This window comes from Calidris pugnax, unplaced genomic scaffold, assembly GCF_001431845.1.
Source record: "Calidris pugnax isolate Ruff unplaced genomic scaffold, ASM143184v1 scaffold347, whole genome shotgun sequence".
Lineage (NCBI taxonomy): Eukaryota > Metazoa > Chordata > Aves > Charadriiformes > Scolopacidae > Calidris > Calidris pugnax.
The window spans coordinates 237,960-264,814 of NW_015091298.1; the positions used below are offsets into that span (position 1 = coordinate 237,960).

The 26,855-nt window shown below is 45.5% G+C and overlaps 1 protein-coding gene across 1 annotated transcript in view; it reads left to right on the forward strand.

Annotated features, from left to right (window-relative positions):
- GLG1 (golgi glycoprotein 1) overlaps nt 1-22,927 on the forward strand; it is an 89,476-nt gene extending 66,549 nt beyond the window's left edge. Inside the window, exons 9-26 of the mRNA XM_014960764.1 lie at nt 2,543-2,664; nt 3,235-3,336; nt 5,829-5,982; nt 7,580-7,717; nt 8,917-9,003; nt 9,747-9,809; nt 10,046-10,159; nt 10,309-10,397; nt 11,229-11,346; nt 14,377-14,469; nt 15,039-15,176; nt 16,486-16,609; nt 16,947-17,089; nt 17,299-17,400; nt 18,035-18,142; nt 18,747-18,867; nt 20,752-20,858; nt 22,030-22,927. Of these exons, the coding sequence (XP_014816250.1) occupies nt 2,543-2,664; nt 3,235-3,336; nt 5,829-5,982; nt 7,580-7,717; nt 8,917-9,003; nt 9,747-9,809; nt 10,046-10,159; nt 10,309-10,397; nt 11,229-11,346; nt 14,377-14,469; nt 15,039-15,176; nt 16,486-16,609; nt 16,947-17,089; nt 17,299-17,400; nt 18,035-18,142; nt 18,747-18,867; nt 20,752-20,858; nt 22,030-22,197 (2,091 nt within the window). The 3' untranslated portion in view covers nt 22,198-22,927. The remainder of the gene's footprint in view (nt 1-2,542; nt 2,665-3,234; nt 3,337-5,828; nt 5,983-7,579; nt 7,718-8,916; nt 9,004-9,746; nt 9,810-10,045; nt 10,160-10,308; nt 10,398-11,228; nt 11,347-14,376; nt 14,470-15,038; nt 15,177-16,485; nt 16,610-16,946; nt 17,090-17,298; nt 17,401-18,034; nt 18,143-18,746; nt 18,868-20,751; nt 20,859-22,029) is intronic.
- The last annotated feature ends 3,928 nt before the right edge of the window (nt 22,928-26,855 follow it).

Consider the following 26,855-nt stretch of genomic DNA (forward strand, 5'->3'; position numbering starts at 1 on the left):
CACTGTTTTTTCCAATAATGTGGCTTTTATGTTGCTCCGGTCTCATCTTTGCTTTTTCTGTTCAGTCCCTTGAACATGGAAAGCTATAATCTCTGCTAAAAGGGCAGATATTTCTGCTTCTCATATCTAATACAGTTAATAAACTGATAGTTAATTGTTAATTTAGCTTCACATTGGGGTAAAAGTTCAGAGGATTATAATGGTTATCTGGCTGCTTTTTAGCTGCAAGGGGTGGTTGTGAGAGGGAGGAAAATCCTATAAAACCTTTTCTTTTATCACCGGTGCCAAATTATTCCCATGCCCCTGCAGCCAGGGCAGCTGCCTCACGGCTCCAAATCCTGCACACGGTTGAGGATCAGAACTGGGAATCCTGCAGCAGGGCCCAGTATGGGGCAAGAGTGACTGGGATGTGACCGGGTCCTTCTGAACTGTTGTACCAAGTGGAAGAGGCCAAAGTGCACTGGGTACCAACACAAAGGCTGCCTAAACTGAGGCCTGAGGAAGAATCCTGCCTATATAGAATCATAGAATGGTTTGGGTTGGAAGGGACCTCAAAGCCCCCCCAGTGCCACCCCCTGCCCTGGGCAGGGACACCTCCCACCACACCAGGTTGCTCCAAGCCCCCTCCAACCTGCCCTTGAACCCCTCCAGGGATGGGGCAGCCACAGCTTCTCTGGCCAACCTGGGCCAGGCTCTCCCCACCCTCCCACCAAACAAGTTCTTCCCCACAGCTCAGCTCCATCTCCCCTCTTGCAGGGCCAAACCCTTCCCCCTCCTCCTAGGGCTCCCCTCCCTGATCCAGAGTCCCTCCCCAGCTTTCCTGGAGCCCCCCTTCTTTAGGGACTGGAAGGGGCTGGAAGGTCTCCCCAGACCCTTCTCTTCTCCAGGCTGAACCCCCCCAACTCTCTCAGCCCCCCCTCCCAGCAGAGGGGCTCCAGCCCTCCCAGCATCTCCGGGGCCTCCTCTGGCCCCATCCAACAGCTCCATGTCTTTCTGTGCTCTGGCCAGTTTATTTAATCCCTGTGTGTAAGAAAGTGTCATTTTGGAGGTTTTAATTCACCCATTCGTCCTTAAGGGGGGAATTCCTCTAATCTTACTTGATCCCTTTTCATACGTAGACATCTGACATAAAGTGATCCCTGCACTTTGTGTGTTGCCCATCCGTGCAAGCTGTGTGTGCCAGCACAACAATCGTATTCTTTTTCTTCTTGCTTTGAACTGTTACAAAGTTTGTAAAGGGTTTATAAATTATCCTTTCTTCTGTTTAAGGTATGGCTCCCTGTTACTATCTGGATCCTGTGTGGATCCTTCTGTTTGATCACTGTCAAGTGTCGTATAAAATGTTTCTTTTTTATTATTATTGTTTTTTAGTGAAAACATCCCAAGAATTTTTGAATAATCAGCTAGTGCCTGCTGGGCAGTGCTCTTCCTAGCTGCCTGTGTCCCTCAGAAACCAAAGCTGGGCCTAATTAACTTTGGCCAAGAGCAAGTTGCAGGAAATCCTGTGTTCCTCCCAGGCAGTCTGTGGTTTGGCCTCTTGATTACAGGTTTCCTATTGGATAAATAGCTCACGCTTTTATTTTCTGGGGTTCTCTGATGCTTTTTTCCCCTTCTTCTTTATGTTTTGTGCTGGTAGGGCTTTGCCCCTCAAAGTTTCCTGCATGGTGTTTAGGTAGAGACTTTGAAAGATGGAGAATAAAATTGACTTAGTTGAGCTGGGGGCCTGTAATAAAAATCATTAAGTGTCAAGATGTTAACAGCATAGAACATTTGATGTCCTTGTGCAGTTGCCTTCTAAGCCAGCTCTCTTTTTAAAATTTGGGGTTTTTACTCCAAATTTGTCAGCTAAAAACATGGAATGATGATACTAGTGTGCCCTGTGTGAAGTGGGCTGTGGGCATCCTGGGCTGAGTTATGGCCCAGAAAGTTACTGTCCTCCCCAAAACTGTAGATTGAGTGAGGCTGAGGTTTACCCAGATTTCCTTCAAATCTGTCTATAAATCTCAGCTAAATTGTGGTTAGTCCAAAAAACCCACTTTTTGTGGCCTTCCAAAAGCTTGAGCAGGTGTGCTCGAGGAAATGATATTTCATGCCCCAGCAGAACAGGTCGTTTCATCCTGTATTTCAGTGAAATTTTTGTTCTCTCCGAGTACTTCAGAAATAGTTTGAAGCTTTGTTTGTAGTTCGGCGACTGGTCTTTAAACATGGGTTTGGTTTTCAGTTTAGAAGAGTAGATGGTCCTTAAGGAAATGGGACAGATTTGCACGTTTGGCATCATCAGCCTTATGGGGCGAGGGGTGGATCAGAAAGACAGTATTCAATTTTTACCATTTCTGTTTTGTAAATCAGTATATAATGGGTCCAGATTTATGGTTGACCTTCGGTACACGCCTGCTCTCCTCCAGTGAGAGGAGGAGGATGAAATGCTCAGCTGTAGAGCAGAGGTGGTACCTGGCAGCAGTGTTACTGCTGTAGATTTGCCATGCTTGGGAAGTTGCAAATGCTCTCATTTTGATGGTTTTAACTTGGTTTTCCTGTGCAGCTCCAGACGCTGATCCAGGAGACGGACCCCGGCGCAGATTACCGCATCGACCGGGCGCTGAACGAGGCCTGCGAGTCGGTGATCCAGACGGCCTGCAAGCACATACGCTCCGGAGACCCCATGTAGGTGCCTCTGCCTTACCACTGGCTTTTGGTTCTCTTGGCCATCCGTGGAGGTTGGCTGTATGATCAATATAGATCCTAAAAAACCCCTCCAGAAGAAACGACGGGCTCCAGTCTAGTGGTTCATCCAGGGTTGGAGGTGTCAACTGAGCTCCCTCTTCGTTCTTGCTGTACAAGGAGGCTGCTAAACCTGCCCTGTTATAAAAATACCACTGGTGAAGGACGTAGCTATCTCAGGCCCTTAGATTACGTTTGTAACATTTGATGTGCTAATTTCTCTGAGGATGTAAGTCTTTAGCAATATCACCTAGAAAAGTAACAGCCTTGAAAGGCTCGGTTAAGCAAACCAGAGACAAATGTCTCCTTTATCTCCAGGTCTGATATAGTGTCCCCTGAGCCAGGATAAAATAGTCCTGATGATTTTGTCATCTATCAGACTTGCTGAGATAGCTGAAACAAAGGGATTTAAGAGGGTAAAAATGTGGTGTATGGTTGTTTTAGATGCAATCTTGAAGGAAGCTCAGCACGATAACAACAGTTTGTTGCTTAACCACCTTCTTGTGTTTGCAGGATCCTGTCCTGCCTGATGGAGCACTTGTATACTGAGAAGATGGTAGAGGACTGTGAGCACAGGCTTCTGGAGCTCCAGTATTTCATCTCTCGTGACTGGAAGTGAGTCCTGTAAAACAAGATGTGTCCTCTCTTGGTGCTTATATTGAGTGTTCGTATGCATTAGCAACTCCTGGTAAAACAATATCACTTATTCTTATTGGAAAGAGGACTTCTGAGGTGCCAGGTCTGTAGGGCATTGGTGTCTACAGAACAGTAGAAGCAAAAGCTGCTTAGAAAAAGTACGTGTGATGCCCGCTTAAATGAGGCACTCACTTAGAAATGATGCAGCCTTAAAAAGAACCTCGAGTTAGAGCTCTGAAATTCAATGCGTCTTTCATTAAAAGACGTCCTCTGGCCATGTTGAAGTTGAAGGTCACTTTCTGTGCAGGTGGCAGCCGGCTTTATCCGCTCTGAGTGCTCCAGTATGGGAGTCAGGAAAACCGCGCTGCGGAGTGTAACAAAGACCCACTGTGTGAGAGGCTCCCTGCTTCCACTTCTGCCTTTTTTTGAGTTCTCTGGCTGTGATTGCAGCCTGTAGAGCAGATGTAATTCCCTCTGGAGCACTGCTTTTCCAACTTCTCTCATCCAGAGATGGCAGCGCTTTGTTTTAAATATATACAGAGCCCTTTGTGTCTGCCTGGGTTAAGATGAGGAGAGTATCAATTTGTTAAACATGGCCAGTGAGGAAAAAAATAAGTGTTTTGGCTTTTCTTGTGAAGAAGCTTGAGAAGTGTGGAATTAGCGTATTGAATGGGGTTGCTGCGAGAAATGGAATAATTGTTCTCAGTGACCACAAGGAGTGTAAGGCAAGAAGTCATGAGCTTCCATTCCTGCAAAGGGGATTCAAATCAAACGTTAAGAAAATCTGACTCACATCTGTGGGCAGCATTGCCAGTAGTTAAGAGCTGACTCTTAAGAATCTCTGTGAACCTTCTGCTCTTAAAATATGTGGAGCTTCATGGACCAGAGTGTTTAGGGCTTTGTGACTGTTTTAGTCATCTCCATAACTGTCTCCATAGGTAGACAAGAATACTTCATTATTTTTTTTTTTCCTCCTCTTCCTGTTTCACTTCATTTCTGGTTCTCCTGCCAGTGCCCTGTTTCCAGCAGGTAGTTCATTGCTTGAGCCAAACTTAAGTGATGGGAAGAAGGAAGACTGAGTATTTGCATTTTGCTGGGAGTAAAGATAATTCATATTGCAGGCTGGGCAACATGAGCTCATCTTTTTGTTTAACCACTGGTTCCTAGAACTGGCTTATAAAAACTGTTGTATTAACTGTGTGCCAGGCACAGATGCACGGAGTAAAAACGGTTTTCTTACTACTTTTATCATTGTCTATATAACTGTGTCCCCTGATATCACTTGATGCTTGCCTTCTGAAGTGGTGTAGAAATCTGAAGTTTCTGTTTTGGGAGGTTGGCAATATCTCACCGAACTTTAATATAATTAGACATCATCTTAAGAGATCTGCCCTTGCAGTTTTCTTGTATGCAAAAGCGAGAAATGCTGAGTCTTCAGTTAGCTCAAATCCGGAGCAGACAATTTATCTAACTGAGATTTTTATGAAACTGGCATTTCACAATGGCAGCAGTACAAAGCACACGTAAGGTATTATAACAAGCAAAGCACGGTGTGTACCTGCCTTTCTGCTGCTTGAGGACATCAAGGAGCTGATTTCTTTTCCCGTGCGTCAGCATTTGGCTGGGTTGCTGCAGAAGAGAACGGGAGAGGCTTGAAGAAGCGTTGGAGATTTCATCTGTAATTAAAGATATTTGTCTGTTTTTGCGAGCCTGGGGAGTTGATTCCAGGTTGAGCGACAGGCATTTCACCACCCGGTGGTTGGGCACGGCTGCTAAACGACGCGGCGGGGTGTGAAACTTGAAGTGGGTTTTTCTGCCTCCAAAAGCGTTTCAGAATCTGAAAAAAAGTTGAAGGTTTCAATAAAGGTGCTGGAGCGGGTCCAGAGAAGGGCAACGAAGCTGGTGAGGGGTCTGGAGCACAAGTCTTACGAGGAGAGGCTGAGGGAACTGGGGTTATTCAGCCTGGAGAAGAGGAGGCTGAGGGGAGACCTTATTGCTCTCTACAAGTACCTGAAAGGAGGGTGTGGAGAGACAGGGGTTGGTCTCTTCTTCCAAGTTACAGATGACAGGACAAGGGGTAACAGCTTCAAGCTGCGCCAGGGGAAGTTCAGGTTGGATATTAGGAAACATTTCTTTACTGAAAGGGTTATCCAGCATTGGAATGGGCTGCCCAGGGAGGTGGTGGAGTCACCATCCCTGGAGGTATTTAAGAAACGTGTAGACATGGTTCTTCAGGGCATGCTCTAGTGCCCAAGATTACTGGTTTGTGGTGGGGTGCTGTGTGGGTGGGTGATGGTTTTTGGTTTGGTGGTTGTTGTTGTGTGTTTAGGTGGTGGGTGGTGGTTTGTGTTTTTTGTGGGGGTTTTTTTTTTTTTTTGTGTTGGTTGGACTCGATGATCTCTGAGGTCCTTTCCAACCACTATGATTCTGTGATTCTGTGAAAGTGCTGGTGATAACTTTTCTGTCTGCAGGTTGGATACCGTCCTCTACCGCAAGTGTCAGGGCGATGCCTCCCGTCTGTGCCATACCCATGGCTGGAACGAGACCAGTGAGCTGATGCCCCCGGGGGCTGTCTTCTCCTGCCTGTACAGGCACGCCTACCGCACAGAGGAGCAGGGCAGGAGGGTGAGTGCCACTTCAACCACTCTGTCATCTGCCACAGAAGGGGTTGCACACGTGTTTGGAAGTTGGACACGCTCCGCTAAAACCACAAGAACTTGCAAAAGCTACTTTAAAAGCCTTTTCCACCACTTCGGGTGCAAACTCCACCTCAAATGTGCCCCGAAGGTCAGTGGTGGTGGTCTGGGAAGGAGAAGGAGACACATGGAGATGTGATAATTGCCCGCAGGGGTAACTGTGTGCTGACAACAGCTTGTGTACGTCAATTTGGACACAGGGCAGGTCCTCCCCCTTGTCTTCCCAAAGAGGAATGCGATTCCTTGCAAATAGCTAGCATAGCTGCAGAATTGGGTTTATGCAAAAAGGAGTTCCAAGCCCAGCTTTCCTGGGCTGTTTCTAATTAAATTTTGATCCGAGTACAACTTCAGATGATACTCCATCAAGTTCTTCCTAGTGATATAAAGCATCCTTTCATTTCTTTGGAGCGTACTGTCCCAGTAAATGTGCTTATGCTGCCTTTAGAGAAGACATTAGGGATGTGACTTGCTGCCCCTGCAATCTGGAGATCCACCATAATCGCTTTTTTTTTGTTTAGAGCTATTCTTTCCAAGTTTGCTGCCCTCTTGTGCCTTTATCAAGGCAGCTGGGTACTTGCTTCCGTTTCTTTTGGCACTGTAGTGTATGCCACCCCTAGGAGTTGGTGAGTTTACACAATGGTCTGGCTTAAAAAATTAATTTCTACAGCTTGATTTAAAAGATCTTTCATGGCAGAGGTCAAGTATCGATTGAAAGTATCTCTCTTTTAGGAATAATTCTTTTAATGCAGTTTCTTAGTCTGCTGAATTGAGACTCCTTAATTCCATTTTGTATTAGTGCTGACCAAAGAAATCAATAGCCACCCTGCAAATAATCTATCAGAGAGAGAAAAGGCTTTTAAATGTATTTTTCTGGTGGAAAGTAGGCTAAGGGAGAAGCTGTCGTTTTGAAATTTAGTGTTAGAAAGCAAACTCTTCAGGGATTAGATCTGGACTTTCTTCCAGTGCTGCCCAGGAAATGCTAGGTGACTCTCAGTGCTTTGGATTTTTAAATGTATAACGTTTTAAGCTCTGACTGGTGCATTTTCGGTCTGACAAGCACCATATCAGTATCCCTTGGTTTTCTACAATTTGTTTCTTCCTCTGTCTTGGCAAATGCTGTCTCTGGCGTGCTGCGGTGGGGGTTGCTGAGAAGAAATTACAGCCAGACAATATTGCCTTGTTCTGGGTTGAGGGCATGAGCTGGTTTGACTCCCTTCAAAAGCTATGTTGCCTTGTTCTGGGCTTCCCCTTTGGTGTTGAGGGCATGAGCTGGTTTGACTCCCTTCAAAAGCAACGGGAAGGTTTAAGAATGCATGATTTTAGTGGAGTGAGAGGAGCCTCCCTCCAAACTACATGACAAAGCTCCAAACTCTCTTGGAGCCTGGGACAGGATGACTTCTGTGCTTTCTGGGATTGCTGGTGGCATTCCTGGTCACTCTTGGTACGTTGTTACCTAAAAACATCATCTTTGCATTATAGGGATGTAGAGACCCCCGTATCCTAAAGGCTTTTTGCCCTCGTTGCAGCTATCGCGGGAGTGCCGAGCGGAGGTGCAGAGGATCCTCCACCAGCGTGCCATGGACGTGAAGCTGGACCCGACCCTCCAGGACAAGTGCATGATTGACCTGGGCAAGTGGTGCAGCGAAAAGACGGAGACGGGGCAGGTACTGTGTGCAGGAACTCCTGTCTGCAAAGCAGGAGGGGTGGGATGGGCAAAAATGGGGATAAAACTTTGCTTGTGGGAGCCCCAGCAGGTTCGTGCTGAGCAGTACAGGATGACTTCTGTGCTTTCTGGGATTGCTGGTGGCATTCGTGGTCACTCTTGGTACGTTGTTACCTAAAAACATCATCTTTGCATTATAGGGATTTAGAGACCCCCGTATCCTAAAGGCTTTTTGCCCTCGTTGCAGCTATCGCGGGAGTGCCGAGCGGAGGTGCAGAGGATCCTCCACCAGCGTGCCATGGACGTGAAGCTGGACCCGACCCTCCAGGACAAGTGCATGATTGACCTGGGCAAGTGGTGCAGCGAGAAAACGGAGACGGGGCAGGTACTGTGTGCAGGAACTCCTGTCTGCAAAGCAGGAGGGGTGGGATGGGCAAAAATGGGGATAAAACTTGTTTTAAGTTGTCTCTTTATACCTGAGACTGTTTCAAACTGTGCATGTTTTTAATATAATCTACACTAGACTGAGAGGCGGAAGTGGTACGAGGAAGCTTTGCACCTACTGCAGGGCTTCAGGAGGTTCAAATGTGTAGTGAGATGAGAAGGGGATAGTTCACGAGAAGGACTTCAATGAAACAACCCCACCCTACCCTGACTCTTATTTGGAATATTCTATTATAAGCTTGACATTTCCCACATAAACTTTATCCCATTTCCATTTGGCAAATACTGACGTGCTTCCTGTGTTTATAGAGAACTGAACTAACATCTGCTGCTCCTTAACAAAATTTCAACAAATACTTTGGTGTTAAATGGCAGTGGCCTCGCAGAGCTGTCGGGGAGGAGCCGTTCGACAGCAGATGCGGTAGAGCATATGCCATTGTCTTTTTCAAGTGCCCATCATAGGTTGTCGTTTGGCTAATTAACCGCTCATTAAGGTTATGTGAAGGGCAAATTACATGGTGATATTCCAGAAGTGGAAGCGCATCACGCAGCTTTTGAGAACAAGTGGTAACTTCCTAAACCAACATCCTTAATCGCTGCTTCGTATGTGTGTTCTGGGAGTGCCAGCAGAGGAGGGGGATTAAATGAGGTTTAGGACTTTACGAAGAGGGCAGTTTCACGTGCATTAATAATAATTTGAGTCCATATCTTCAAATTGGGTTGTCAATTTGCTCGCTAAAATGGCTGGTTTTGTAGGAGCTGGAATGCCTTCAGGACCATCTCGATGACTTGGTGTCTGATTGCAGAGATGTTGTGGGAAACCTCACGGAGCTGGAGTCTGAGGTGAGTGCTTGGCAGCCTGGGCTAAAGGCAAGAGTTGAGCATGACTAGTTAAGCACATCATGTCGATGGTGATGAAAAGAAGTGAGGTTGGAGTACTGCAGAAATGCATCTCTCTGGGATCTGTACAACGTTAAGTTTTCACGTGGGGTTTTCGAGGAAGAGAATTGAACAATGATTCAGGGTTTCAGGCTGGTGATGACATCTGCTTAAAATTATGGTAGGGAAGCTAAGATTTCACAGGTGACCCTGTTACCTTTAGTACAAGTAGTTTTGAGTACCATATTGCATCTTCCCTCCTCCTGTTGCAAAAATCTTGCAAGAAGTAACTGCCAGGTGCATCATTAGAGGTTTTCAGTGAGGTCAGCAGCTTTACTTCTTTTATGAAGCTGCACATTTGACTGTCTGGCCCCAAACTGTTCCCCATACCTCCTAAAATTGACATTGTGCCCTAGGAAAAGCTTCCTCCCAGTGGTTATGAAATGGTTTGTTCAGAACTATCACTGATCTTGAACTCCCACCTAGGTGTGAGGTGATTTCTAGTGCTCTAGCATCCAGATCGGAGAGGGTTGGCTGAAATATCCAAGCAGTGAGTTTCTGTGGAGACCAGGCTTTTCTCTTAAAAACCCTGTAAACTGGATTGAGTTTAACTTGTTCCCCACAGGTGGGGTGTTGTTTTTTTTTTTTTTTGAGCCTTTTTTCTTGTCCATTCACTGGGAAAATGAGATATTGTGTGTTTTCTGCAGGACATTCAAATTGAAGCTTTGCTGATGAGAGCGTGTGAGCCCATTATCCAGACTTTCTGTCATGTGAGTGCTCTGTAATCACCTGAATATCTTTGGGGGGAAAAAGCACTGTGTGGGAAAGGTTAGAGTTTTTAGTATTTGTTCTTGATGTGCTTGTTATGTTTCAAAAGTAAAATCAGACATAAGCAGAGAGTGGGACTGTAAGTTCTGTTCTTTCCTGGTCGCAGCGGGCTACAGGAGCATAAAAATCATGAGTTGTAAGATTAGCTGATTTTTTAAACCTTTCATCTCTTCTTCAGGAGGTTGCAGATAACCAGATTGATTCTGGGGACCTGATGGAGTGTCTAATACAGAACAAACACCAGAAGGAAATGAATGAGAAATGTGCAATCGGAGTTACTCACTTCCAGCTGGTGAGCAGCGCTTTTCTCTGCTGTCGGTGGAAGCCTGTTCTGCTTCCTGAGGGTGTTGGCAGGAATTAGCTAATTAGGAAACCCCTCCTTCTTTTGAGATTGACCAAAGTTGGTTTGTGTTTTTTTTTCCCCTCATTTCTCTCTTGCAGGTTCAAATGAAAGATTTTCGGTTCTCCTACAAGTTTAAAATGGCTTGCAAGGAGGATGTGCTGAAACTTTGCCCCAACATCAAAAAAAAGTACGTAGCACCTGACCAAACAGCAATCTGACCCTGTAACTTTATTATGTATTTATACAGTATTTCATGGTAGAGCAGCAAATACTGGAATTCCTTTAAAGACTGATTGTTTTGTGTGTTTTCCCTTATGCTTAAGGTGGAGACATCATCTGCCTCTTTAAAATTACTTCCACTTTACTTTTGTGTACAAGCCTGTCCTCTTGATTCCAATTAGTGGACTGTGGACATTTTATATCCTTGCTAGATTCATCATCTTTTGAGATGCAGGCCACCGTTGTTCCAGTTGCTGATCTGGGAAAGGGAAATGCCTCGCTTCTTTTAGCTGGTTTATTCATTTCAGTGTAAGGATTATTTTTTTTAACAGCCTACTGCAATGGCGTACGGCTAAATTACACCCAAGGTCGATGCTGCTGGTGGGTAGCAAGACCATTTGCCTTTTATGATATAAATGCCCTTCCCATAACGCAGAAGGATTGTTTGCAATGTGAGTGTTCACCTCCAGCTAGTTCTGAGATGAGGTAAAGCTTTTCTAAAGCATTGCCTTGAGAGCAGAGGTCTTGCTGGGTGGTGGGGGTGTGCTGGGATTTTTTTGAATATCTTCCTGGCTGCTAATCTAGACTCTAATTAGACAGGATGAGATTTAGGTTTTAATTGTGATCCAGTGACTCCACATAGAGCCGTACCCAGGCTAGAAATAAGCAGAGGTGCACAAGGACTTTATGCTGTTCTTGGATTTTTGGGGTCACTTTCTCCGATGTGGTGATCCAGCACCAGCCTTGGCTGGTCCAAGTGAGGGGTAAATGAGTAAAAAAGCTGTTTTCTTGTCCGCAGGGTGGATGTAGTGATCTGCCTGAGCACGACTGTGCGCAACGATACTTTGCAGGATGCCAAGGAGCACAGGGTGTCCCTCAAGTGCCGCAAACAGCTGCGTGTCGAGGAGCTCGAGATGGTAAACATGCATGAAACTCTTCATCTGCCCGCTCTTCTAGCAAGGTCCTTGAATTAAAGCTTCCTGGTTTGTCCAGTCTGGAAAAAAAAAAAAAGGAAGCTCATTTATAAGATGTATCTAATTTATTTTTTCCACTCTTACAACACGAGGCTCAGCTGCCCTTCACGGTGAAAGTGATGATTGTCTACTTTAATGCCTTAAATATAGTCTGATGAAGGCTAAGGCGAGCTAAATGGTCATTGGAATTTCAGCTCGAAGCGATTATGTTTAGTGTTAGGGAGCAACGTGCTGCACATGCTGATGTTGTGGGAGTCCTCCGGGAGAGAACAAAAGCTTCATTTTACAGACTGAGGAAAGAAGCAGAGATGAAGTGACTCAACTCCAGCTGCTCTGAACAGGAGTATGTGTGTTCTGGTAGGGAAGGGCTGCCTCTCCGCTTCCTGCTGCGCTGCTTGCAGCAACAAACTCTTCAGGTCTTTGGCCAGTGCTTTATGTCCTTTTCTCTTTTCCCCCCAGTGGGGGTTTTTTTTTTTTTTTTTTGAGCCTTTTTTCTTGTCCATTCACTGGGAAAATGAGATATTGTGTGTTTTCTGCAGGACATTCAAATTGAAGCTTTGCTGATGAGAGCGTGTGAGCCCATTATCCAGACTTTCTGTCATGTGAGTGCTCTGTAATCACCTGAATATCTTTGGGGGGAAAAAGCACTGTGTGGGAAAGGTTAGAGTTTTTAGTATTTGTTCTTGATGTGCTTGTTATGTTTCAAAAGTAAAATCAGACATAAGCAGAGAGTGGGACTGTAAGTTCTGTTCTTTCCTGGTCGCAGCGGGCTACAGGAGCATAAAAATCATGAGTTGTAAGATTAGCTGATTTTTTAAACCTTTCATCTCTTCTTCAGGAGGTTGCAGATAACCAGATTGATTCTGGGGACCTGATGGAGTGTCTAATACAGAACAAACACCAGAAGGAAATGAATGAGAAATGTGCAATCGGAGTTACTCACTTCCAGCTGGTGAGCAGCGCTTTTCTCTGCTGTCGGTGGAAGCCTGTTCTGCTTCCTGAGGGTGTTGGCAGGAATTAGCTAATTAGGAAACCCCTCCTTCTTTTGAGATTGACCAAAGTTGGTTTGTGTTTTTTTTTCCCCTCATTTCTCTCTTGCAGGTTCAAATGAAAGATTTTCGGTTCTCCTACAAGTTTAAAATGGCTTGCAAGGAGGATGTGCTGAAACTTTGCCCCAACATCAAAAAAAAGTACGTAGCACCTGACCAAACAGCAATCTGACCCTGTAACTTTATTATGTATTTATACAGTATTTCATGGTAGAGCAGCAAATACTGGAATTCCTTTAAAGACTGATTGTTTTGTGTGTTTTCCCTTATGCTTAAGGTGGAGACATCGTCTGCCTCTTTAAAATTACTTCCACTTTACTTTTGCGTACAAGCCTGTCCTCTTGATTCCAATTAGTGGACTGTGTGTCCCAGGACATTCTATATCCTTGCTAGATTTATCATATTCTGAGGTGCAGGCCACTGTTGTTCCAGTTGCTGATCTGGGAAAGGGAAATGCCTCGCTTCTTTTAGCTGGTTTATTCATTTCAGTGTAAGGATTATTTTTTTTAACAGCCTACTGCAATGGCGTACGGCTAAATTACACCCAAGGTCGATGCTGCTGGTGGGTAGCAAGACCATTTGCCTTTTATGATATAAATGCCCTTCCCATAACGCAGAAGGATTGTTTGCAATGTGAGTGTTCACCTCCAGCTAGTTCTGAGATGAGGTAAAGCTTTTCTAAAGCATTGCCTTGAGAGCAGAGGTCTTGCTGGGTGGTGGGGGTGTGCTGGGATTTTTTTGAATATCTTCCTGGCTGCTAATCTAGACTCTAATTAGACAGGATGAGATTTAGGTTTTAATTGTGATCCAGTGACTCCACATAGAGCCGTACCCAGGCTAGAAATAAGCAGAGGTGCACAAGGACTTTATGCTGTTCTTGGATTTTTGGGGTCACTTTCTCCGATGTGGTGATCCAGCACCAGCCTTGGCTGGTCCAAGTGAGGGGTAAATGAGTAAAAAAGCTGTTTTCTTGTCCGCAGGGTGGATGTAGTGATCTGCCTGAGCACGACTGTGCGCAACGATACTTTGCAGGATGCCAAGGAGCACAGGGTGTCCCTCAAGTGCCGCAAACAGCTGCGTGTCGAGGAGCTCGAGATGGTAAACATGCATGAAACTCTTCATCTGCCCGCTCTTCTAGCAAGGTCCTTGAATTAAAGCTTCCTGGTTTGTCCAGTCTGGAAAAAAAAAAAAAGGAAGCTCATTTATAAGATGTACCTAATTTATTTTTTCCACTCTTACAACACGAGGCTCAGCTGCCCTTCACGGTGAAAGTGATGATTGTCTACTTTAATGCCTTAAATATAGTCTGATGAAGGCTAAGGCGAGCTAAATGGTCATTGGAATTTCAGCTCGAAGCGATTATGTTTAGTGTTAGGGAGCAACGTGCTGCACATGCTGATGTTGTGGGAGTCCTCCGGGAGAGAACAAAAGCTTCATTTTACAGACTGAGGAAAGAAGCAGAGATGAAGTGACTCAACTCCAGCTGCTCTGAACAGGAGTATGTGTGTTCTGGTAGGGAAGGGCTGCCTCTCCGCTTCCTGCTGCGCTGCTTGCAGCAACAAACTCTTCAGGTCTTTGGCCAGTTGATGTGTTGGCTTTCAAATGAGAAGATTTTACCTGTCTTTGGGATTTGTGTTCATGCCTGTTTAGGAGGAGCAAGTGGAAACAACTTGCCAGCTCCAAAATTCAGTTTAAACCCTTCCTTCACTGTGAAAAGCAACTGATCCACTGCATGGATTTGCAAAGTTGATTTCCCGCTAACACAACTTCTCTCACCCCAGACCCCTAAACTGAAAGAATCTGAGCTGCCTGTTGTGAGAGTTGCTTGCTTTTTGTGAGTAGAGGGCTCTAGTTAATAGATTAACAAAGTGAAATAGTCTTTAGAATCTTACTTTAAAAGCTCATACTGTAATTTTTCCTGCAGACTGAGGATATCAGACTTGAACCAGAACTGTATGAGGCTTGTAAAAGTGACATCAAGAACTACTGCCAAAACGTGCCCTATGGCAATGCACAGGTAATGGATTTTATTAATAATTTACAATTTAATTTGGACTTTCATTTCAGGAAACTTTTGAAGAACACTTTTGCCCCTGTGAGTGCAGTGTTAGGTTTTCATTTTGATACCACCGAAATCTTTCTCATTAGTATTTTGGAGCATAACTTCATCTTTTTCCCCACTGGTTCACAAGCATTAGTATTGGGTGAATGCAATGCTGTGAGCAGTTAATTCCTGCTAGTTAATGAACTATTAATGCTAGCTTTAAGCTATTAGCAGTTGGTTACTGAAATGTTGCTAAAGATTTTTTAAGTGTAATGTCTGCAGGGTGAGGCGTGGTGTTTCGAGTTAAGTCTGGGTGACCCTCTTCATCTCATTAAATCTTTGCCAGAAAAGATGAGCTTAAAAGCAAGTCCTGGAAATAAGCGTTGGTAATGACTTTTGATAAAACCTAGGCATTGGGAACTTAATTGCATAAATCAGGTGAAGACAAGCCATTGGGGGAACACGTGGCTGCACGTTTGGAGCAGCGTATGGCAGGATCATATCACCCATGTGTCTGTAATGGTTGTAAAACTGTGTTGTAGATCATTGAATGCCTGAAAGAAATCAAGAAGCAGTTGAGTACCCGGTGCCACCAGAAGGTCTTTAAACTGCAGGAGACGGAGATGATGGATCCAGAGCTGGACTACACTCTCATGAGAGTCTGCAAGCAGATGATCAAGGTAACAGGAGTGTGTTGATTTAATGCAGTGAGGTTGGGACATAAAAGCTATATTGGTTTTGAGGTTCCTCTAAAGGCTTGTTACAAGAGTGAGGTGTTGTTCCAGAGGTATTGTCGCTTTCTTGCACAGTCATGAGCTTCTTAACTCTGTGTCAGGCCAAGGTTTCTTCAGGGCCCTTCTCCTTCAACTTCACTTCCTCCACGTAGCTGATCAAAGTCCGTGCACTGATAAATTTGTCTTCCCAACTGAGGGAACTGAGGAGGAAGCCTGTGCTGAGGCTTCTAATATGGTTTTCACCCAGTCGGTTTGAATTGGGGTTGGCTTTTAACGATGGGGAAGAAGTTGTGATTGCAGAGAGGAGGAACGTCCTCAGTTCACTGCCGACCTGGTGCGTGCAGACCTTCAGCAAAGTCATCAAGTGGGCAAAATCAGGGAAAACTTAACATTAGAAATGTTGGTACCTTGTGGAAAGCAGCTGTGCATGTTAATACAAAATACTTCTGCACAGCAGCCAGAATTGCAAGCCTTGAACCACCAGTACGTGTGGTCTCTGCAGTTCCCTGACTCCCTGTTGTGGCTGAAGCAGAACATCTGAAGAATTTATTGCTCTCCGGTGCAATATCATGATTTTTAAAAAAGACCTGTAATCTCACCAAATGGTGAGGATTAGAAGATGCAGCAGCCTTATCTTACACCCACAGAATTAGATTCTAACAAAAGAAATTAATCCTTTGGTCTAAATTCTGAGTAAGCTGGTTCACTTCTGATTATGATTCAGAGTGAGAACGGGCGAATTAGTATCGGTGAGCTCTTCGTTGCTTTCTCATTCTGTATGGCCTTACTTTATCTTGAATTTTACTAGTGAAGTCTCTACCTATCGCTTTGTCCAGCCAGCATTTATGCAGGACAGCAGTGTGTGTAGAGACTTGAGAGTCCCTTTTTAATTTCCAAAATAAAGTGGAGAGAAAGTAGTGGGGTATGAGACTTAATTTGGTGGGTGTTGCTTGCAGAGTGTGCTGTAACTTCGGAATAGAAAATACAGGCAAATTGGTTTTGAATCTGCCAACACCAGCTGGTGCCTAGAAGCCAGTCAGGGCTGTGTGCTCAGTCTATAAAGTGGAAATATTCATGCCCTTAGTGAATTTAGAGAGTAGCACTGTTCTTTTCCATAGGTGTTGGGGCTCAGGAATGGGTGTATATACCCCTGGATTGGGCAGGTGCTTATTCTCTTCCGTGAATATAGATGTGGGGTTTTTTTTTCCCAAGTGCTCAGTAATAAAACTTGGGGGTTTGATTTTTTTTTTTGTAGCGGTTTTGTCCAGAAGCAGATTCAAAAAATATGTTGCAGTGTTTGAAACAAAACAAGAACAGTGAAGTGATGGATCCTAAATGCAAGCAGATGATCACCAAGCGCCAGATTACACAGAACACAGGTATCTTCTCCTGAAAAAAATGGAATTTGCCTGCCTGAGCCGTTGAGTGGTCTGTGTGGCTGGGAGAATGTTTGCTTTGTTTTCCTCTCCTTCCTGGTTGTCAGTGCACACACTGACTTCATTCACTCAAGTTCTTTGAGTGTTTGGATCCACTTTCTTCCTGAAGCTCTTAACCTCCCAAGTTAGTATTTTTTTCACAACAGAATTTTGTTTTTCCCCAAAAGTAAATCCGTTGGTGGTACGATGTCATCTGGGGAATTTCTGTCAATTTGGAGTGTTGTGTCCTGTAATCTGAAGAGATGTGTTCTAACGGTGTTGTGTCATCTCTCCCGGTTAGATTACCGCTTAAATCCCGTGCTCAGGAAGGCGTGCAAAGCAGACATACCAAAATTCTGCCAAAACATCCTCAATAGGGCCAAGGATGATACGGAGCTGGAAGGACAAGTCATCTCCTGCCTGAAGTTGAAATATGCAGATCAGGTGAGCAGAGCTGGTGCCTGCAAACGAGGAACGGTCGTAGAATAACAAATGGAACTCGGGGTGTGCTCAATGTATGTAACAGCCTGTGTGTAAATGAGATTTTGACGCTCCCCTACGAGTGTTACAGAATGCACAGGTTCAAATGCGACGCGATTGATTTATGAAAAGAAAGGTCATTGAGTGGGTTAATGACTTTCTCCGCTCAATAGCGTCTCTCTCCAGACTGCGAGGACCAAATTCGAGTGATAATCCAGGAGTCGGCTCTCGATTATCGGCTGGATCCCCAGCTTCAGATGCACTGCTCTGAAGAGGTAGGAGAAGTAACTCAGCAGCTGCTTTCTCAGGATGAAAACTCCCTTCACAAAGCAAATTCTCTTCCTTAAAACATGAACTCTCCTGATAATTAAAACAGTCAAAAAAAAAAACACCCAACCCCTTTGAGCTGCTCCTGGCTACTCAGGTTCTCTGCTTGTGACTTCTGCCCACAGTGTAAGAATTGCAGTTCTCTGTGCAGTGCTAATATAAAGTTTATTTTTCCATCAGGGATCTCATCAATACTTGACTCTGGGAAAAATACTGCTTTCCTGTCCTGAACCAAAAATGTGTGTGTGTTCTGGCCTTGCCAGCCTTAACTGGAATATAGTCACATTTTTGAGCTTTAGCTTTTGCTAGCCGAATCAGCCATGCCTCAAGTATTGCTTATTTCATATCTTCAAATTATTTCTATGCTCTTTTCCCCCTGCCTTACTCCTCGGTACAGCAGTATCGACTTCTTGCTGTTGGGTTTCAAAGGGTTATGCATATTGCATGAGCCAGGCTGCATTTGGCTCTGGAGATTCTGGGGGGAAATGTATCTCATCAGGTGTTCTCTGTGCCTTGTGATGAGTTAATGTATTGAAATATTAACGTGCTAAAAGTTATGTTAAAATACCATTTTCCAAACAGATTTCCAACTTGTGCGCGGAAGAAGCAGCAGCTCAGGAGCAGACTGGGCAGGTGGAAGAATGTCTGAAAGTGAATCTGCTGAAAATAAAAACTGAAATGTGCAAGAAGGTAAAGGAAATAAATTGAATGGGCTCTAAAAGGTTTCCTGTCCCTGCAGAAATCTGTGACTTTTCCCAGATCGCAGCCCAGGCCATGTTTTAGTTTGTATGAAGCCAGAGCTCAGCTGATTTCCTTACACATCTTGGTTCTGGCCTGCAGAGATTCAATTCAATTCCAATTTGCCAGGGAAAATTGTGCCGACAATGCCCCCTTTGCAATCCCAGCCTTGGATCCTTTCTCCATTACTGTTGCCAGACTTTGCTCATTGCTGATCTGTTTTCTGGTGCTGTCTCCGTTGCAGGCTTCCTGAGTGCTGGGTCCAGGGCTGGATGAACTGGCTGTGGCACCTTATTTCAGTTCTAACTGAAGTAACCCTCACATATTGATGTATTTTATATTTTAACGAATATAACTGTGGTAGCCCTTATAAACCAGGACATTTAATCCAGCCTAAACCAGCATTTGTGACCTCATCCAGGGACAGTTGTGGGGTTTTTTTTTCTCATGATCCTGGCTTTAAAAAGGTGATGCACCTTGGAGAATCATTGAGCGGAATGAATGTTGTTCTCTCTCCTGTTTTTTTGAGCTGTACTTGTCATTTCCCCCTCCCCAGGAAGTGCTCAACATGCTGAAGGAGAGCAAAGCCGATATATTTGTTGACCCAGTGCTCCACACAGCTTGTGCCCTGGACATCAAACACCACTGTGCTGCCATTCCACCAGGGAGAGGACGCCGTAAGTGCTCCTACTTTACTCATCTCACCTCCCATGCCTGAGCACCTTAAGCTGCATTTTCTTACCAGCATTGTATTAAGTACAAGGTATTTCTGCCAGTCCTTTGGGGTACTGAGGTGGGACAGCTGCAGAGGGGGCAGATGCCACCACAAGATGGGTATCAAGAAGTCCTTCCTGGTGTCCACGGTGGGACCTGTTCTTCAATCCTGATCCTTGCACCCTTATCTGCAGATTTAATGAGTACATTTTATGTTCCATCATCCATATGATTATGGATGGAACTATGACAGTAGTGATGCCAGATCTGTAACCCTTCCATAAAACTCCTCCTTGGTTAAATCCTGTCGAAAACCAGCTCTTTGTACACCTGGACTCATTTTTTCAGTAGGTTTTATCTCCCACCCTGTATCAGCTCCACGCAGGATACAGCTCCCAAGTTCACCTATGAGAGTGTTATATCAGACTGCATCAAAAGCTTCCCTGGGACTAAGCTGCTTCTCTTACAGAACCAAATCAGCTTGGCTTCATGAGGTTCATTCTTAGCTAATCCCCCTGAGCCTCCTTTCTTTCTGCCGGTCTTTGTCCATGGTCGGCTTATTTGTTTCAGTATTTTTGACAGACAAAATTAAACTGAAGTTCTTTGATCCTTTTTTTCTTCTCTACTTAAAGATACCAGTTTTTTCTTTTCCAGTATTAAGAGGGTAGGTATAGTCTTTACTACGTTTTTCTAACTTTGCAGAGCAGCTAAAGGCTTTGAGAGTTCATTGGCTATTCCAGGTCCCCTAAGACTGAGTTCATCAGGTTCAGACCACTTGAAACATCATTTATTTAAGTATTTCCTAACCCGTTCTTTTCCTGTTTGAGGACAAGCTTTGTTACTGCTGTTACATTAGCCTGCTGGATAGTGTGTGTGGCTGTTCAAGGGAAGTTAGTGGGGGGAAAAAAGCTCTGAACTTTCCCATCTTTCTGAGTTCATCTGGCATTAAAAATAGCAGCCAAGTATTTTCTTGATGGTTATCTTTCGTGCTGGTTACTGAATGCCTTTCTGAAATTCTGGATATCCTTTATTTATTCCTGTTTTGTCATAATCCCTTTGATGTTGTGTGCTGACATGTTGAGGGGATGCAGGAGGCTGGAGCTTGGAGAGGGATCTGCCTCGGAGTGTTTGAACTGACAATTGTGTTGAAAAAGTCTGGAGTTGGTTTAAAGTTTGCAGCCTGTTTGCTGTGAGCAAAACTCTTCGGTGCAAAGCAAAAAGCATCCAATTAGGGGTTATTCAAGTAAGGCAGCATAAGCATAAAATACAGAATTTTACTTTGGTGTCTGATATGAGAACATATAAAAGAGTTTGTGAGTTTGCTGTGCTGCTCTGTAGGCACCCAGAACATTGTGATCCCATTTCCTTTTCACAGGACTGTGTGAAAACTCAGGAAGTTAAACCTTTCCAAAACATTTTGTTCATCAAAAGAAACTCCTGACGAGCCTAAAGAGATAACACTCTCTGTTTTTTCCTGAGCTGAATTTGATCTTAGTTCTCTCTAAAGCGTAGAGGCAGAGAATTTGGAGTCGGGCTCATTGAAGGTGCCAATTTGTAAGGCTATAAAATCTCATGTGAATTACATCTTGGATAGGTCCTGTAATTTCTTTTTGGAAGTCAAAATTCCTCGCGCCTCAAAATGCAGTTATTAATCATGAATCTTAGTGAAATTTCTAGCTTCAAGGGTACAAGAGGGCTCTGTATGTAGTCTGGCAGGCTGGCTGCTCTGTTTAGGGAGCTGTGGAACCATCGGCCTTTATGAGAATTGAAAGTTTCCCTTTCCAGAAGCCTTTCCGTTACCGAAGCCGCTGTTTCTATTTTCTAACACCGTCTTCTCCGTGTTACAGAAATGTCATGTTTAATGGAAGCTCTGGAAGATAAACGTGTGAGGCTGCAGCCTGAATGCAAGAAGCGCCTTAACGATCGCATCGAAATGTGGAGCTACGCCGCAAAGGTGAATATGTAAAGGATTTCCTTTTATTCATTATTTTTTTTGGCGTTGGATCTTTCTGTTGCAAGCTACTTAGGAAAAACTTCAGCTGTAATGAAATTCCTGTCTCTGAAGTTGACGTTTTCAGTTTGGTCTGGGAAAAATGGAAAACGGGTTTCCTTTTTTGAATTTGCGTGTCTTGTTGTCGCAGTGCCTGGGACACCTCCTCAGCAGTGCAGAATTAAACCGTTTTTTGTGCACACGGGGCTTGGTGTCCTGTGGAAAAGGTCTGGGGCAATGGAATAGGGGCAGCAGAGCTTCCTGCTACAAAGAATCATAGAATCATTGAGGTTGGAAGAGACCCTTGGGATCATCGAGTCCAACCATCTCCCCTACTCTACAAAGTCCTCCCCTACACCATGTCCCGCAGCACTGCATCTAAACGGCCCTTAAACACAGCCAGGGATGGGGCCTCCCCCCCCTCCGTGGGCAGCCTGTTCCAATGCCCGACCACTCTTTCGGTGAAAAATTCCTTCCTAATGTTCAATCTAAACCTCCCCTGTTGGAGCTTGAAGCCGTTCCCTCTCGTTCTGTCACTAATTCCCTGTGAGAAGAGACCAGCACCAACCTCTCTACAGTGTCCTTTCAAGTAGCTGTAGAGAGTGATGAGGTCTCCCCTCAGCCTCCTCTTCCTCAAACTAAACAGCCCCAGCTCCTTCAGCCGCTCTTCATATGATTTGTCTTCTAGGCCCTTCACCAGCTTCGTTGCCCTCCTCTGCACTCGCTCCAGCACCTCGATATCTCTCTTGGATTGAGGTGCCCAAAACTGGACACAATACTCGAGGTGTGGCCTCCCCAGTGCTGAGTACAGGGGCACAATCACCTCCCTACTGCTGCTGGTCACGGTATTTCTAATCCAAGCCATTAAACCGTCTGTTGTGCACACGGGACTTGGTGTCCTGTGGAAAAGGTCTGGGGCAATGGAATAGGGTCAGCAGAGCTTCCTGCTACAAAGGAGACACTGAGCAGCAGTTCCTTCAGCTAAACCATTTCAGACCTGTTTGTTTGGGGTTCAGGCCAAGTCTGACAACGAGAGGAGGCACTAGCAGTGCCAGAGATTAGACCTGATAAATGCAAAGGCTGAAGGTCACCTGGAAAGTGCACCTTGACTCATGTATTCCCTTCTCCCCTTCAGGTTGCCCCAGCAGAAGGCTTTTCTGACCTCGCCATGCAAGTTATGACCTCTCCGTCCAAGAACTACATCCTGTCCGTGATCACGGTCGGCATCTGCGTACTCTTCCTCATCGGCCTCATGTGTGGACGCATCACCAAGCGGGTGACAAGAGAGCTCAAGGACAGGTAGAGCCTGGATTGCCTGCTGAAGAAATGCCTGCCCAGTGCCCAGTTTTGTACAGCCCTCCTCTGTATAGTCTACCCACCCCCTCTTGTGAGAGGAGAATAAAAAAAAAAAAAGGATAAAAAAAAAAAAAATTAGAACAGCAGCAGGTGTTGGCTCAGTTTTCCCATCCTGGATCTCATCCACAGCATCTTCATCCTATGAAAGTTTGTGTGCAACATTGGCCAGCCCAGCCAGCAGCTTTTGTTACCCCGTCGTTAGCAGACTCTCGTTTTACCTGCCTGTAGACAAGTCTCTGTTGTACCGTTGGAACTGCCTTCACTCTCCAGATCAGACTGATAATGACCTGCGGCTCAAGCAGTTTTTAAGTAAATTTTTAAAGAAAGACATATATCTGCATACCGACTATATGATTTAGGTAATGGTTCATACTGAAATCTAGTCATCCTCTGTGGCTGGGTGAAATTGAGGCAGGAAATTAAAGGGTAAATTGCATCTTACACCACAGTTGGCCTTGTTTTGGACATCTTGCTCATCTCATGTAAAGCATCTTCAGAGCATAGTCTTGGACAACCTAAGGACACCAGTCCCTGGTGTCATCTCCTAGTGAATATTCTGCTTTTGTGACTGTGGAATTTTTTTTTTATTATTTTTTTGGGTTTTTTGGCTGAAAAGGTGTCCTCCCTTTCTTCCTCTGCCACTCGCAAGGTAGAATAAAATACTGCCCAGGCTCAAATATTCACGTGAGCTGTACAGCTTGTGTTTGGGTAGATTCCAGACAGGGTGTAGATGTGTGGAACCCCTCAGCAGGGTCCAGCTCTGCTGTCAGCGGGTGGTAACTGCCCCCATGGGTTCAACTTCATTAGCGACGATGCGGTAAAATTCTAATGCTCCCTTTGATTTGACCTCTCTGCTGCTTAAGGTATTGCCCTCCCAAATTAAGGGTCTCCAGGTGGTACTGCCACGCTCGGGCAGGGCTGCAGAAAGCCACTGGACTATCTGTAAAATGGTTATTTGGGGGCTAGTGCAGTGGTTTCTAACTGGCCTCTCAATCTTAACGGTTTGAACGGTAGCGCTGAAGGGTGTGTTTTGTTTCCACAGCTTCAATCCATAGTGGTAGCAACTGGTGTTTCCTGGGATGTAGGACAGGGGCTGGTTCAGAAGGCCAAGCAGGAGTGGATGGGAGGATGGTAGTGTTGTATGAAAGGCAGAAACATCTGGATTTTGGAGGGAAGGAGCTTGTTCCCATCCACTTGTGCGCTCGTGCTATATGTAGTTACTCTTCCAGAACCTGATACTCTCACCCCAGAGCCCAAAGAAGGCGTTTTAGAAAAGCTGCACCATGAGTTGTGGCCTTTTCTTACCCTCAGTCCTTGTTCCCCAAGCCCAAGGAGGCCTGGAGGTCGCAGAGCCACGTGCTTTGGCCGCAGCACGGAGCGTGTTGGTGCAATGTAGCCGTGGCAGCGCAGGAGCCCACGTGTACAGCAGGATATCCCTTTATTCACCTTCCAGATGTGCTCACCTCCCTGTGCTGTGGTAAAAATCACGTGCCTGAAACTGTCCAACCGAGGCTGATGCTTGAACCATAACTGTTTTCCCACATAGCACCTTTCTAGGGAAGACCCAACGTCTCCCGTTTTCCCCGTTGTTCTCTAGAGGAACGGTGCAGGGGGTTTTGAGACACTCCAGAGTGTGGACCAGCTGATTCTGCTGCTGCTGCCTTTACAGAATGGAGTTTTTCACAAGCACTTTCGGCTTCTGTATCTAAATATTATGAACACAAGGCAAGGAGGGAGCGAAAATCTGCGCAGTGAAAGGTTCAGTGGAGGATCAGTACATGGTAGGACTGGCCTGAGTCCTGCTTCTCAAAATGTCTATCAGGCACAACTAAATTGCTGTCGGAGGGCTTTGGTTTTTTCTTTTTTAAACTGTTGTGACTTTTCGAAAAGGCGTTTTGTAACCCGATTGGCTTGAAAAGCCTCATGATAGATGGTTTATTGTCTAGAAATAGCATCTTCCACTAAATTCTGGAAGACGTTGCGGTGGAAATCGTAGGTCTGTAGCCATAGTTCTGAATGTAAACCCCGTTCAGCTCTGAAGGTGACTTTCTTTACTTTCAGGTGTGAGGTTTTCTGGGTTGTTTGGGTTTGGTTTTTTTTGGCTTTTTAATGTGGAGCAGGTTAAGGTATGGGTGACTGGAGTGCTGCGTTAGGAGTTGGACACAGCTAGAAACACCTCCACAGGCTCTCCTGGAGTTGGGTTTCAGTGCGAGGTGGTGTCACAGGGGGGTGGCTGGAGCCCTCCGAAGCAGAGGTGTGATGCCCTTTGCCACTCCAAGGACACAGACCCACCTTTTTTCAAGGTCTGCCACTGGCAGAGGCTCTGGGCTGTTTTATCTTTGAGCAGCGTTATCTCTTCACGTGGGCCTCCTGCCAGCGTTAATGACCCAAGTAACTTTGTTTGTGATTAGAAATCTACCTGGTCTTGAAACATCCTCCTCCTTTTCACGTACACCTAAAAATCCAGAGGTCTCAAAAGCACAGAAACCCACGCAAATACTCTTCCCCCAAAATAACCTGCTCGTGCTGTTGCCGATGCCGCCTCTTGCCTGCGGGTGAGGGTTTCCCGTTGCGGGGACAGGCAGAAGGGGGGGGCTGTAACAAACACTGCTTGTGGCCTTGAACTTGAGGAAGCCTTTTTAACCTCTCCAGTCTAATGAAGAGTGCTGGAAACGGCTGCCATCAGCCCACAGAGGAGCCTTGGTGTGGCAAACCCCTTCCTTTTCCCTCACCCTTTGCCTTCTGGGTGGAGAAGGGAGGTGCGGAATGTTGATGGGTTTTATTTCTTTCCTTATCACCCAAACCTTCTTTTGGAAAGCTTATTCCAGACCTGGGGATATACGGAAGGGGTTAGATGGCTGGGACAGAGCCAGGTGTCCAGCTCCCTGTTTCCCCCCCTCCCCGTGCTGCTGCAAGGGTTAACGAGTTCTATTTCCCAAACGATGGCGCGTGTTTAGATGAGGTGGGTAAGGAGGACTGTGCACCTCATTATTTCACTCCTGCTGGCCTCTTAGTGCCAGGTTAAGGTAAATAACCTTAATAAGCTTATTTATTGTTTACCTAGTGGGTCTAATCGAGTCCTTTTTGCTGATTTTTTGGTGTTTTTTTTTTTTTTCAACTTGGGATTCTCCTGCCTCCAGCATTCAGGAACAGAATTCCTGGCTTTTCCAGCGAGCTGAGTCTCCCTGTAGGTGTGTGGGGCTGGAAAAAGCTACTGGGGGAAGTTCAAAGAATTCTGTACCAAAACTGCAGCATTTCCACCCAGAATCTAACCATCTAAAAAAAATCCATGCCAATGGAATCGGTCTTGCTCTGAAAATGTCTCCAAACCCAGGAACTGATGGTGGGGATGGTACGGAGGGAAGGAAGGTGACAAACCAGGATGTGGGGGTGTGTGTCACTCCAATCCCTTAACGGAGGAATTGTGTTCTGTTAAAACATGACTTTATTATTTTTTTCAGTTTTGTTTTTTTAAAAAAAAAAGGTAGCTTTGAGAGGTATGTGTGAGTTGCACGATTTTGTGGCGTGGAACCGGAACATTTCATTTAGCAGCATACTCCTGTCCCTGTTTAAAATCCAGCTCTGAGGACTCCAACAGCTTGAATAAAAGGATGTTCTTCATCCGGGAGGGGGGGGGGGGGCTTCCAAAAATTTTCCAGGCAGCTTCCAGGTACTGATCTTTGGGCAGCCTCCCCCCAACCACCACCACCTCGGAGCCCAAACTTGGGGCTGGCGGTGTGGTTCGAGGGGACCCAAATCACACACATTTGGGGGGGGGGAAGAAATAATTCAGGTGGCTCTGCTGTTTCCGCCCCGTTCCAGTGGGATTCTGTGTCCTGGGGTGGGGGGGGCAATAAAGTCTCGCTGCTCGCTGGCCAGAGCCCCCAAAATTCATTCCGTAGCTGACCCCAAAAGCAAGAGATCCCTCCCTCTGCCCTGAAACCCCCCGTTTGGGCAGCCTCCCCCCAACCACCACCACCTTGGAGCCCAAACTTGGGGCTGGCGGTGTGGTTCGAGGGGACCCAAATCACACACATTTGGGGGGGGGGAAGAAATAATTCAGGTGGCTCTGCTGTTTCTGCCCCGTTCCAGTGGGATTCTGTGTCCTGGGGTGGGGGGGGCAATAAAGTCTCGCTGCTCGCTGGCCAGAGCCCCCAAAATTCATTCCGTAGCTGACCCCAAAAGCAAGAGATCCCTCCCTCTGCCCTGAAACCCCCCATATTCGTGTGGAAGGAAGGTGTGAGTGTCACCCCTGGGGGTGGCGGGGGGGGGACGGGGGTTGTCACACCGATTTTTGGGGTGGGGGTGCGCAGAACAGCCCCGGCCCCTCCCTCCTTCAACCTAGTCCTTTTGGTTTTCCTTAATTAAATGTGACATTAACGAGACTTTTTTTTTTTTTTGTAAATGGTTTATCCCTTTCTGTGTATAAATCCAGGTCCTTGTTTTTGGGGGTTGGTTTTTGGGGTTTTGGTTTTGTTTTTTTATTATTTTTTACATGTCCATGCTGTGTAATTTTGAGATGTTAACTGAGAATTCTGAACAGAATAATGTGCTTTTTTTTTTTTCGGTTGGGTTGTTTTTTTTGTTGTTGGTTTGGTTTTTTTT